Genomic DNA, 12,996 nt, shown 5'->3' with positions numbered 1-12,996 from the left:
TTTAGGCATCTTTCTATATCTTTGGCATATAATAACGATTGAATAATTAGGTCAAAATAAATTTTAATTTATATAAAATTAAGTACGTAAAAATTTGATATATTGGTCAAAACTTTATATTTTATCCAATTTTTGGTATACATATAAATAATATAGCATCTAATTATTTATAAGGCTAGCTTAATTTGTTCAAAAATGTCAATTGGAGCACTTCAGTAATCAAGCGACAGTATATTATCATATAAAAAAAATAATTAAAATATTTGTTTATAATATTTAGTGGTTTTATGTAAATAGACTAATTCAATGATACATCAATATTTTATAGTGATTGTAATACAACAATAAATAATACTAAATATAAAGAGGATATTTTGTAAACTTACAAATAATAGACAAATAAAAAATCTTCTATGTCTTAGAGATAAACTGTGGCGTATCATTTAGGTCTTCGACAGAATTTAAAGATGCCTCTTGATTAATTTCATAATCAAAAATTATGTTAGGCGGGGCAGGAGAAAAATCTGTCATTTGATCTTCGACTTCTTTATTATTTTTAAGAGGTGAAAGGGTGGTCGTAGGACTATTGACGGAATATTTTTGAAGTGAATCATGTGAGGATTTAGGTATGATAGAATCAGAATTATTTGATTGTAATGTTGTACAATGTGATCTGTTGCCAGATGCCAGCGGCAATAATTTCATATTGGTTATGGGCGAGGATTGTATTTTAAGTTGTGAATCGATTAACAAGTTAGTTGTCTCAAATGAGAGTTCTAAATTTTCATTCTTAATTGAGGTTTTCTGCTGTTTATTTTGGCAAAATATAAATATAAATTATATATTAAATTATATATTAAAAAATCTTATGAGCGTTCTTGTTAAATAAAACCTTGTTAATATCATCAGTGAATCTAAGATTATCACTGGCATTCTTTAAGTCACCCAAGCCAATAACTTCTTGATTATGATCATTTTCCGTATTATTGTCCCGATCTTCGTGCTGACAAAAACTTTCACTTACACTATTCTCATTTAAATCGTCATCAATTTTAAGGATTATATAATTACTGCCACTCGAATCTTGAAATTTAGAGCAAGGTTCGGATTCTGCATGAGTCGTTTCGACATTCGTCTCTATATCTCCGACCTCAAAATCTAGATTTAATGGGTTATGATTCGTATTGATGTTATGACCCTGAGATATAAGATGGTCAAATAATAAGGTCGTTGCTGTTTGACAATCAACTTCCTCGCCATATGTTGATAAAGATTCTTGAATAACTAATGATGGGTTTGGATGTAGTATACTTGAATCAGTGTTAACCAAGTTTATAGGAATAAGGGATATGGAACCGTCGGGATTTTGAAAAGTTTGTATTTGAAGCATCACTGTAGGTTGTGGCTTATTTAACTTAGTTTGGTTGTGGATTGAGTTCAGCGTGTCAAATAGAAGTGAATGAGTGGAGTCAGTTAAGGTAGAGGGTGGGAAGAGAGAGTTTTGTTGATTCGACATAACTATCATTTCTGACGTGGTAGTTTTAGAAGTAGCGCTTGATTCGATTCTAAAAGAACTTAAGGCATTTAAAGAATTTTGGAGCAAGTCATCTTGCTTCATCTCCTGAAGTCTTAAAGGAAGAGTGGATTGAGAAAAAAGGTTGGAGAGATAAGAATTAACATTGGAAGATAAGTTTCCATCGTTAATTAAAGAATTAGCTCCCGAAAGATTATTTGCATGGGAAATCCCAATTTCACTTTTGGAGAAGTTTAAATTAGTGTTATTGTGATTTTGAACCAAGCTAGCTAATTGATCGGGCGTTATCAGCACTATCTGGGGTTCCGCCTGATTTATCAGATCCAAATTGCTAAAACAAAAAATGGTATTAAATTTTAAAAATTGTAAGTGAAATTATGTCAAAAAAGTTTTTGTGACAAGTATGATTGCTAAATAAAAGGCAAATAATATCTATGTAAATAATAATAAAAATTTTTGCTGAAATCATATTTATTATGAAAAAAAAATTATTGCAAGGAAATTTGAAAGCATGAGAAAAATACAATAGCACAACTTGTAAAAAATTAAAACAGTTTTAAGTCCGACTCGGTCCGAAACACAAAATTTTGTCGGGTCCGAGATTAAATATTTTAAAAACAGGACCGGTCCGCTAAAGTTCGACTTCTAGCGGAATTGGACCGCGTAAGGCTCTAATTTATCTTATATTGTTTACGATAGTAAGATCGCAAATTGGCTTAAATAAAACTTTATCACTAATAATAAGGGAGAAAAAAAATATTACCCTGAGATTTTATCAAATTGATAAGTCTTTTGTTGCTTAGAATCTTTAACTATCTTCTTTTTACGCTTAAGACCTATTTTATCAACGCATTCGTTACTTTCACTGTGTTGAGAAAGGTATTTTGGATGCGGATCAGTAGGTACGCCAGTAGGAGAGGATAAGAGATCCGATCTACTATAATAAACGTAACAATTTCTTATTATTTCCCTCAGAGCATCCGTCCAAGAAACCTTACAAAAGAAAAATGGATTCAATAATTAAATCTACATATACAAACGGGAAATATAATATAAAAAAGTATGATCCGATTTAAAAATAATTGAACCAATTTTATACATTTACTATAATCTTATAAATGATAGTAAGAGTTTTGCTTAAATGAGGATATCTAGTAAAATGTGAAGGGAATCATTCTAAAATCAAAACTGAATGGAGTTGAAGAAATAAGTAAAATGCCCAATGTTCATAATTTATTACCAAAAAAATATGGAGGATTAATTACTTTGGTAGTTTTTCGAATCTATTTTTGAAATGTATAAATAAATAAATGTTTAATCATGCAAAAAGTGATATTTCGATAGTTGGAGAATTAAAAAGAGGTATATCATATTTTCGGGATTGTGCAGTATAGCGGATATTTTTTCGAAAAGATCTTATATCCAAGATGCAAATTATTTTTAAATATCTATAAGTGTATCCAAGATAAGATACAAATTAATTAAATTTAAAATGATATAATTTTAAAATTTATAAAAAAATTTAATTCAAGTTTATATATTTTAAGATAGGATAATGATAGTTTTATTATGGGCTATTTTTTAAAGTAGCGCGCTAACGCTACCGTACATTGGAATTTTTTTAAAAATATTTCTTATGTATCTCTATCCACAAAAATATTGGTATAAATATGTGACTATAATTTCAAATATATATAATTTATTTATTTTTTATTACATTTTAATAATAATAACATTTCTGTATCATTCCCAAGTCTAGAGGGGATCAGAAAGTAATAAGCTTTGCCATACTAAATAATCGTTCAACACTAGAACTTGAGAATGAAGTATTAAATTTAGTATACACATTTTTTATATAAGAAAAATCAAAATATTTATTTGAGTATTTTTGGATTTGAAAAATGCGTCGAAAAGATTTTCAATAGTATTATTATTTATTTCAAAAAAAATCTATAGTAGGTGGCGTTTTTGATCTGGCTAGGGTATCCTGGTTTAGTATAGTATTATTTAATGCTTGGCATTAATTTATTAAGTTGCCCTTTGGATTCAATCAAATTAATATATGGCCAATAATTTAACTTGAAACTAAGATGAACAGAAGCAGTTATGTTATACATCCAGAGAATAATTATAAAATAAATTAAATAGATGAGTCTGATAATAAAATGAGATATTAATTAATTATTGTAATTTTAAATTTAATATATTTTTTAAATAATATCTTATGACAAGTTGAAACATACCAAGTTTAGAAGGGCCAGAAAATCATTTTTCATATAAACTGATCTAGCTCAGAAACTCATAGATACAGCTTTGATTTAAATTTAATTTTAAAGTTTGTGGATTGGTCTACACATTGATATTAAATTTGTAAGTATATTATCTTTAAATCTACTGTATACCCTGTGTAATTTTTTATCGAGATTAAAATATTTTGCCAATTTAGGATGAGGAAATTCCGTATTATCATTAGTTTTCAGGAAAATTATTTTGTCAATGTGATCTGTACCAAAATTATCTTCAATAGTCTATTGTAGATTTTAAAATTTTAATAATTTTGAAAACTAGATTTATAATGCACATTCTTAAATATTAATTTCAAAATTAAATTAAAATATTATGATTTTAGAATTAGTTATAAAATTAAAAAATATTTAAAATATTTTTGTGTATTTATATATAAAATTGAAAGAATTTCTTCATTATTAGAGAGCTACCGCTATCACTAATTTTTTAAAAATGTAGATCGCTAAAACTACCGCTACTGAAAAATAGCGCGCTACTTTAAAAGATACATGACGTTGGTCGTTATATAGCGATTTGCTAAACAACTATCATATTATATTAAATCGCCATACATCACATACATCATTACCCCAAAAATTATGAACTAAGTTATGAAAGATATAATTAGAATCGAAAAGTGAAAACAATGATACTACACAAGGAGATTGCAATTGCAATTAAATGGATTTTTTTTTGAAATAACCCGAGATGAACACACCAATAGTAAAATTACTGGTGTAAAGAATGCCACAAATTTATAAATAGCTCTTTAGTCATCTAATTTTGTCAAATATTATATAGTTTTATTAAAAATCTATAATATTCATTTTATATTCAATATGATTTTATTTGCTAAATTTAGAAGTTTTTAAGGATAATTTTCTATATGAATGATTGATAATGTAAGTAAAATCATATATAAAAAATTATCTAGAATTGAAAATCATTAAAAAAAATATTGATAAAATACAATAAAAATAGAATAATAGTTAAAAAATCTATATATAACATATTTTATTTTATTGTTCTGCTAATAGAGATGTAATCTAGAATTGTATTGAATCATCAAAAATTATTACATAAACAGAAAAAACAAAAAGTTAAAAACTGCAAAAATATAACTCAAAACCTTCGAATTTTCTAATAATAAAGGGAAAACATCTCAGAAAAAATTTAATAATTTATTATTTATTTATTGCTAAAGAAATGCATCCATTATCTATAGTTGAACAAAAAGAATTTTTTAAAATGATGGAAGGTAGATTGTAGATTTAATTTTATAGTTTCTCTTATCTTTATATTATACTTATCAATTGGATTACCATTACTAATTAAAAAATTTTCAGGAAGATCTTTTGCAAAGAAAAATTGATGAAATCTACAAATATGAAACTGATAATTTAAAATAGCTATAAGCTCATATATACATCTGCACTAATGCAGATATTTGGTCTACTACTATTTAAAGTTTAAAAAAAGTATCTTTAACTCTATTCAATGTAATATTGATAATGTTAAACTTTTGTAATTACACAATAACATTATTGCCGTATATATTGAACAAATACTAGTAGAATGAGGAAGAGATTTTTATTGAGTGTGCAAATTACTATACAACAAATGTAATTTATTACAACTATGTTAAAAAATGATATTAATAGCATTCGAACGAAATTTTAGTAAGAATATATAACGTTAAAGCATTAAATATTTGTTTGTATTTGGTATATTTTTTATTTCTGATATATTTCGATAACTTTAATTTTGTTATCTTACGTTTTAATTTAACATATATGTAACCAAAAAATCTTTTTGAAAAGGAAAACTGATTAACAAAGATAACAAAATCAAAGTTTTTGAAATATCTCAGAAATAAAAATTAGATTATATAGGAAAATTAATATTGCCTGTAATATAAACCATTTTTTTTTAATAATGTAATTGCAATAAATATATTTGCTGAAGTAAACTTACTACCTTAACAATGAGTATACTATATTTCACTCTCTTTGATTTCTTATGTCTTTGTAAATGCACATATATTTAATCATTTTATGTAGTAAATTAGAAATTATTAATATATTATGAATTATTATATTCGTTAATTATATATGTTTTATAATGAATTTAATTATATGTAGTATGTTTGATATAATAATGAAAAATGTATAGCTACCAAACATGAATTATACATTTTAGTATGAACCATATATTTATATGTTTCCATGATTATGTGCTTATAAATAAATGGAGTGTGTATACAGGGTTGGGCAAATTTTCAGAAAATTGTATTCGGATACAGATACAGATACTTTATAAAATTTTGTATTTAAGATACAAGATACTTTAGAAAAATTTCAATAAGATATAAGATACAAGATACTTGTATTTTTTTAAAAAAAAGTATCTAAGATACAAGATACTTTTTTAAAAAACTTTAAATAGTCAAAATCAAAATGTATAAAGCTTTATTTTCTTATCTATAATATAAATTTATAAAAAAATATTTAAAATAAATTGTAGAAAATAACAAATTTATTATAAAAGATAATGCGATATTCTATTTAATAATTATATAATTAGTAAATAATAATAAATCAGCATCATATTTTATAATTATTAATTTTTCGTTCAATCTTTGACGATTTGGTCTATTAACCATATTGGCAAAGCTAAATAATCTTTCAACGGGGGCTGAGGAGGGTAATATTGTGTTATATTTAATAAATATTTCTTTTATATATTTATAACTATTTAACATATTTATACTCCGCCTGTCATCTTTCATATAATTTAGGACCTCTATTTCAATATCATTTATTGAATTATTAGAATTGGATGTGATACTTTTAAAGCAAAAGTAATCATCATCTTCATCAATTGAAGATTTTGTTGAAGTATTAATTTCAATATTATTTTTAAAAACAATTAAAACTTCATGTATTAACAAATCCTGAAAGTATTTTTTTTCTTTTTCACCATCAATCCAACGATTTTTAAATAGTTGCCAAAAATGCACTTTTAAAATTGTTATCAAAATCATATATATTTTTAAATCTTTTATATAAATAATTTTCTATGGCAACAGCTAATGGTTTGCAAAATTGTAGATTGGTTTGAATTAAATTTGTAATTTTTTTTAATGACATTTAAAATTGGAGCTGATTCTCCATAAGCAGTTGATTCCACTCTGTATTTTGTCAATCGCTATAGCCAATGGGGCCATTATATTGCAATATTCTTCTAAATATTGAATTTCAATATCTCTTAATTTAGGAAATTCTAATTTTTGACATAATTTAGGAAGTTCGCCTTTAAATTTTAATAAACTATGAAGACTATCATACAAACTATTCCATCTAGTGCAACAAGGTGTAACTAATTGTTTTCCTAAAACTGCTTTGATAAGTTCTGCAGTTTTAGGCCTATTATTTGCATTCCATAGCTTAGTACATTTAGCTATTGCAGGATGATGAATTTTAGAAATGTTAGGAGAATCCTTAATAGCTCTCTCGACATCTGTTGTGACAATTAGACTTATCGTATGGCACAAACAACGAATGTGTTGAGGCAATGTTATTGAGGCTTCTTTAGACCCTTAAATAAACAAATAAATAATTTTATTTGAATAAAATTTTTTATTAAATTTACAATATCAAAATAAATTTTAAAGAAGTATTAAATAATACTTTCAATGATTTCGAATTCTATACATTCATCATCATTGATGTCAAAGTCATTCTCTACAGCTTCCATAGAATATCCAAACTCCTTGAAAGCATTCTTAAAGTTAGAGCCGTTATCTGTAACAGTTGCTATAACTTTTTCGTCAATACCAAAGTCACGATGAATTTCTTTATTATGATCATCTTGAAGTACTTCAAAAAATTTGCCATTAAGTATGCTTAATTTAAATTTATTGTTATAATTTTCGGTTGAAGAATCATCTGAAGACGAAGATAAACATATTATTCTATTTTCTTCTTCCATAATTTTAAAATAGACAGATATAAAACGATTCAAATATGGTAGTTCTAATTGTTAGCAAATTGCTATATGACGACCAACTTCATATATCAAAAATTATCTTAAAATATCTAAATTTTGATTAAATTTTTCATTTAAATCTTAAAAAATATCATTTTAAATTTTAATACTATTTAAATTAACCAAAATAAATTTTTTTAAAGTATCTGTATCTTTTTGAATACAAAGTTGGTTAAGATACAAATACTTTTAAATAATATGTATCTTAGATACTGGATACAAGATACTTTCCAAAATTTTAAAAAAATACAAGTAGATACAAATATCGCGATACTGCCCAACCCTGTGTGTATATTAGTTTTATTTTTAACAGTTTACGACCTTGGCAAAAAAATAAAGAGGGTACAAGTTGACTTTTAAAAAAAGTGGTTTAGTTCCTGAAATTTTAAAAGGTGGTTTTAGGCTTTTAAATTTGATGCAGTTCTGAGGGTTCCAGGTTCTGGATTCAAACTATTGAAGCTAGTGATTTGCAAGGCCTACCCCCCCCGCCAGATTTACTTTGTCTTAGCTGAGCTTTATTTTTGAAAAAAAATTCAATTCAGGCTAACAAAGGTGGGTTTTAGGTTTTTAAATTTGATGCAGTTCTGGGGTTCCAGGTTCTGGATTCAAACTATTGAAGCTAGTGATTTGCAAGGCCTACCCCCCCGCCAGATTTACTTTGTCTTAGCTGAGCTTTATTTTTGAAAAAAAATTCAATTCAGGCTAACAAAGGTGGGTTTTAGGTTTTTAAATTTGATGCAGTTCTGAGGGTTCCAGGTTCTGGATTCAAACTCTATTGAAGCCAGTGATTTGCAAGGCCTGCCCCCCCTCGCCAGATTTACTTTGTCTTAGCTGAGCTTAGTGTTGTTAAAACGCCGCGCGCGACCCCGACCCAAAGTTCGGGTCGTTTTTTCGACCTCGACCCAAAATATGGGTCGTTTTTTTCGACTCAGACTTGAAGTTTGGTCGTTTTTTTCGACTCAGATTTGAAGTTTATTTTTTAAGGCAAATATGTAAAAATATATTTTGCAAACATGTTAAATTAAAATTTCATTGAAGATTTCCCATAGGAAAGTGACAATTGTCATAATCGTCATTTTTGAACTTTTTTTAAGGCAAATGGGTAAAAATATATTTTGTAAACATGTTAAATTAAAATTTCATTGAAGATGTACCATAGGAAAGTGACAATTGTCATAAACGTCATTTTTGAACTTTTTTGATTTTTTTAAGGCAAATGGGTAAAAATATATTTTGCAAACATGTTAAATTAAATCAGAAAAGTTAAAAAATGACGATTATGATAATTGTCACTCTCCTATGGTACATCTTCACTGAAATTTTAATTTAACATGTTTACAAAATATATTTTTACCCATTTGCTTTAAAAAAGTTCAAAAATGACGATTATGACAATTATCACTTTCCTATGGTACATCTTCACTGAAATTTTAATTTAACAAGTTTGCAAAATATATTTTTACCCATTTGCCTTAAAAAATTCAAACAAGTTCAAAAATGACGATTATGACAATTGTCATTTTCCTATGGTACATCTTCAATGAAATTTTAATTTAACATGTTTACAAAATATATTTTTACCCATTTGCCTTAAAAAAATTCAAAAAAGTTAAAAAATGACGATCATGACAATTGTCACTTTCGTATGGTACATCTTCAATGAAATTTTAATTTAACATGTTTACAAAATATATTTTTACCAATTTGCCTTAAAAAAATTCAAAAATGGCGATTATGATAATTGTCACTTTCCTATGGTACATCTTCGATGAAATTTTATTTTAACATGTTTGCTACCCATTTGTCTAAAAAAAATTGAAAAAAGTTCAAAAATGACGATTATGACAATTGTCACTTTCCTATGGTACATCTTCACAGAAATTTTAATTTAACATGTTTGCAAAATATATTTTTACACATTGGCCTTAAAAAAATAAAAGGTCGTTTTTTTTGGCTTGAACTCGGGTCAAGGTCAAAAAAAACGACCCAAAATTTGGGTCAGCTCTGTTTGAGCCGACTCGGCTAAGCCGATTAACAACACTAGCTGAGCTCTATTTTTGAAAAAAAATTGGGATGGGCTTAATGATATTTAGACCTTATGCAGATCTCTAATTAAAGCAATCAAATAATTTTAAATAGATTTTCTAGGTCATGAGTGTTCTCGGTTCTGGTTTTTGATACCTTCTTGTAAATTTACAAATGAACTTTCATATAAAAGATTAGCAACAATTATTAAAAAATTCACTTCAACCTTTTGTTTTTCTTGTTCAGTTCGTATATCAGATCTAACGTTAGCCCAAGGTACACTTTTTGGCCACCAAATAGGTATAGTGTTGAGTCTTCCCCATCCAGGTTTGCCGCGCCCTGTTGCAAATTTAAGCATGTGAGGGATAAAACATCTTAATTGAGCCTGACATTTTATTGTAAATAATATTATATCAAGAAAAATGTGACACAATCAACCATTGTAAATTGATATTCCTTTTTTAAAATTTCTTTATTCATAAGTGATTTATTTGTTTACTTCTTATTTTTAACTTAATAAAATGGCCTTTGCTTTGAAATATAGGTGTAATAATTTATGGTATTTTTATTTTATAGGAATGTAAGTTTTCTTATATTATATACCAGTTAAATAAAAATCTTATATTATATACCAGTTAAATAAAAATAAATATATGAATGAATTATAAAAATATAATCCAAATTTATTATCAATTTAATATATGAGTGTAATAAAAAAATATAATCCAAATTTATTATCAATATTATTCAAAATAGGTCTATATTTATTATTATTATTATTATATATTTTTATTTACTGTAAAAAAAATAATTAAGATATAAATCTGTTTAAAAATAGTTTAGGTTCATATAAATAATTTGGTTAAATATTTTGTACTTGTGTCATTTTATCTAAATAAGTTGGAATTCCATCAACTACTAATGGTGGAAGCTCATACTGATGTTGATTATTATGAACTAGAGATTGATTTTGATACAAACTAGATTTTTGTGACAATATTTTTTCTAACTCCACTATAATTACTTGCTTCCAATTTTTTACCTTATAAAGTATAATTGTATATAATAGAATTGTTTTTTTTATATAATTACCACATCTTCTAAAGGTTTTGTACCATATATTTTTATAGCATTGTCTGCTTCGGATTTTGTTGGTTTATAAATTATTAATGTAGCTTGATGCCCAATTCTTGAAGCATATTCATTAATTGTATTTTTTAGTTTCCTTTCAATATAATATAAATTTAATATACTCACATTAAGTATACCTCAATAACCTGGTTTGCAATCTTTTTCTTAGAGATGGATTTGTTTCAAATATAAAATTCTTCTTTCTTTTCTGACATGACACAATTGCTGCAGCAGCAGCTACGCCAACTGGTCCTTCGTGTTTATAATTAAATTCGATCATCTATCTCAAAAAAATTACCTGCTGCAATTAATTGAGCTAATTGAGAATCATGCTGCTTTGTCAATAAATCACTGTCCTCAAAAGATATATTATCTAATGAGTTTTCCTCATCAGTAAGAATCTGCGTTTCCATATGGTAGTTTTTCTATGGATATACTGAATAACTTGATTTGACATATGTATATCTAATCAATTATTACAAATACACAAGGTAAGTCATACAATCTATATTAGCATCCGATTCTTTTTATATAATTAATTTTTTATTGAGCATATATACTATCTAAAAAAGATAATTATAAAAAACAAACCATATCAATTGAAAAAAAATCTGATAATAAGCGTATATAAAATCAAGGCTAACAAATAGGTGTAGCCAGAATTGCAGAAGTTGGGGGGATTTATATATTTCGGAGAAGAATTATGGAAATCAAAATTTTGAAGGGTTGAATTTCCACTCCAAAATTTTACCATTTTGTAAGTATCAATAGTGTCTACGTGGGCGGAGGGGGTATATGCAATTTGCCTTCAATTTTTTAATGGAGGGGGGGTCAAGGATGGTCCACTAGGGGGAAAGATAAATGTATTTGGGGGGGGGGGGGAGATTTTAGATGAAATAGTGCAAAATATATAGCTGTAAAAAATTATTTAATACTTTTATTAGACTTATTATAATATAATGGTATTACTAAACGAACAAATCTATATTGCATACAATTACTGAATGCCTAATCGTTTGAATAGTTAAAATGGCTAACTCAATGTTTTATCCAGAAAAATAAAGATTTTGCTTATAGATGGCACAAAGGTTTGGACATCTATTAGCGTCCCGAGGCTTAGCCAATATTTTCCTGTCTAGCTCCATTGGGGCTTATTATTCATTTTCCCCTTTTATAACCAAATGTTGCCCTTATAGCTTTAGGGAAGCAAAAAGTTTTAACAATATTTATTATAAACTTAAATAAAATTTTTATTTCCCATCTTGACAATTTTTATATATTAAAAGATAAAAAATAATAAAATAAAGATTAATAAAAACGCTACTGCTTAGAGAAGAAAATGCAATAATCATCCAATCTTTTATTTCTGGGAATTAGTGTTGCTAAACGAACTGACATGGGTAGATTTTTTTAAACGGTTAAATTAAAATTTTATCTAAAATATGAGAGACTATATTTGCTCATAGATGAAAGATTTGGACCTTTAACTGCCAAATCACGAGGCATGCATAATATTATTTTGGCTAGATCGAGATTTTTAACAACACTATTGGGAATCAGATCTTTTATAATTTGTATCCACGAAAATGAGTCAAAAATTTGCATAGGTAATGGTAGTCGTACATCAGTGGCGTAGCTACGGGGGTGGTTTTCGGGTTTGGACTCCTCCCAGAGCTAAATCTTTTTTCAGATTATACGTTCAAAAGACTTAAAAGTGACTTTATATTAAATAAATGCCATTAATATTTATATTTTTCTAGTTTTGATGTTTGTGAAAGGATATTATATTACTATTGAAATTATTCTGGATAGTATTATTATAAAGTCATTGAGAATAATCTACTAAATTATAATAACATATTATTGATACATTTAAAAAATGTATATATTATAGAAGATATGGTTATAATTTGTATGATTAAACCGGCCGAGGGCCGGGAAAAAGGGCCGAAGGCCCGTCAATAGGGGTCTGG

At 26.6% G+C, this 12,996-nt stretch overlaps 1 protein-coding gene across 2 annotated transcripts; it reads right to left on the bottom strand.

Annotated features, from left to right (window-relative positions):
• Positions 1 to 328: 328 nt before the first annotated feature.
• On the bottom strand, positions 329 to 11,481 carry LOC135923560 (uncharacterized). 2 transcript variants are annotated; one of them, XM_065458376.1, is made up of 8 exons: positions 11,322 to 11,481; positions 11,161 to 11,275; positions 10,985 to 11,117; positions 10,770 to 10,934; positions 10,119 to 10,277; positions 2,298 to 2,527; positions 893 to 1,865; positions 329 to 804 (listed from the first exon to the last, which is right to left on the bottom strand). In XM_065458376.1, exons 1-8 carry the CDS (start codon positions 11,434 to 11,436, stop codon positions 412 to 414), a joined length of 2,283 nt encoding a protein of 760 aa, XP_065314448.1. In that variant the 5' UTR covers positions 11,437 to 11,481; the 3' UTR covers positions 329 to 411. The 2 variants fall into 2 exon arrangements, with proteins under 2 accessions (XP_065314448.1, XP_065314447.1); XM_065458375.1 differs by having other exon boundaries at positions 330 to 807.
• Between the last annotated feature and the right edge of the window lie 1,515 nt (positions 11,482 to 12,996).

Source organism: Gordionus sp. m RMFG-2023, chromosome 2, assembly GCF_954871325.1.
Source record: "Gordionus sp. m RMFG-2023 chromosome 2, tfGorSpeb1-WG-v2, whole genome shotgun sequence".
In the NCBI taxonomy this organism is placed as follows: domain Eukaryota; kingdom Metazoa; phylum Nematomorpha; class Gordioida; order Chordodea; family Parachordodidae; genus Gordionus; species Gordionus sp. m RMFG-2023.
This window is presented reverse-complemented; position numbering and strand designations above follow the sequence as displayed.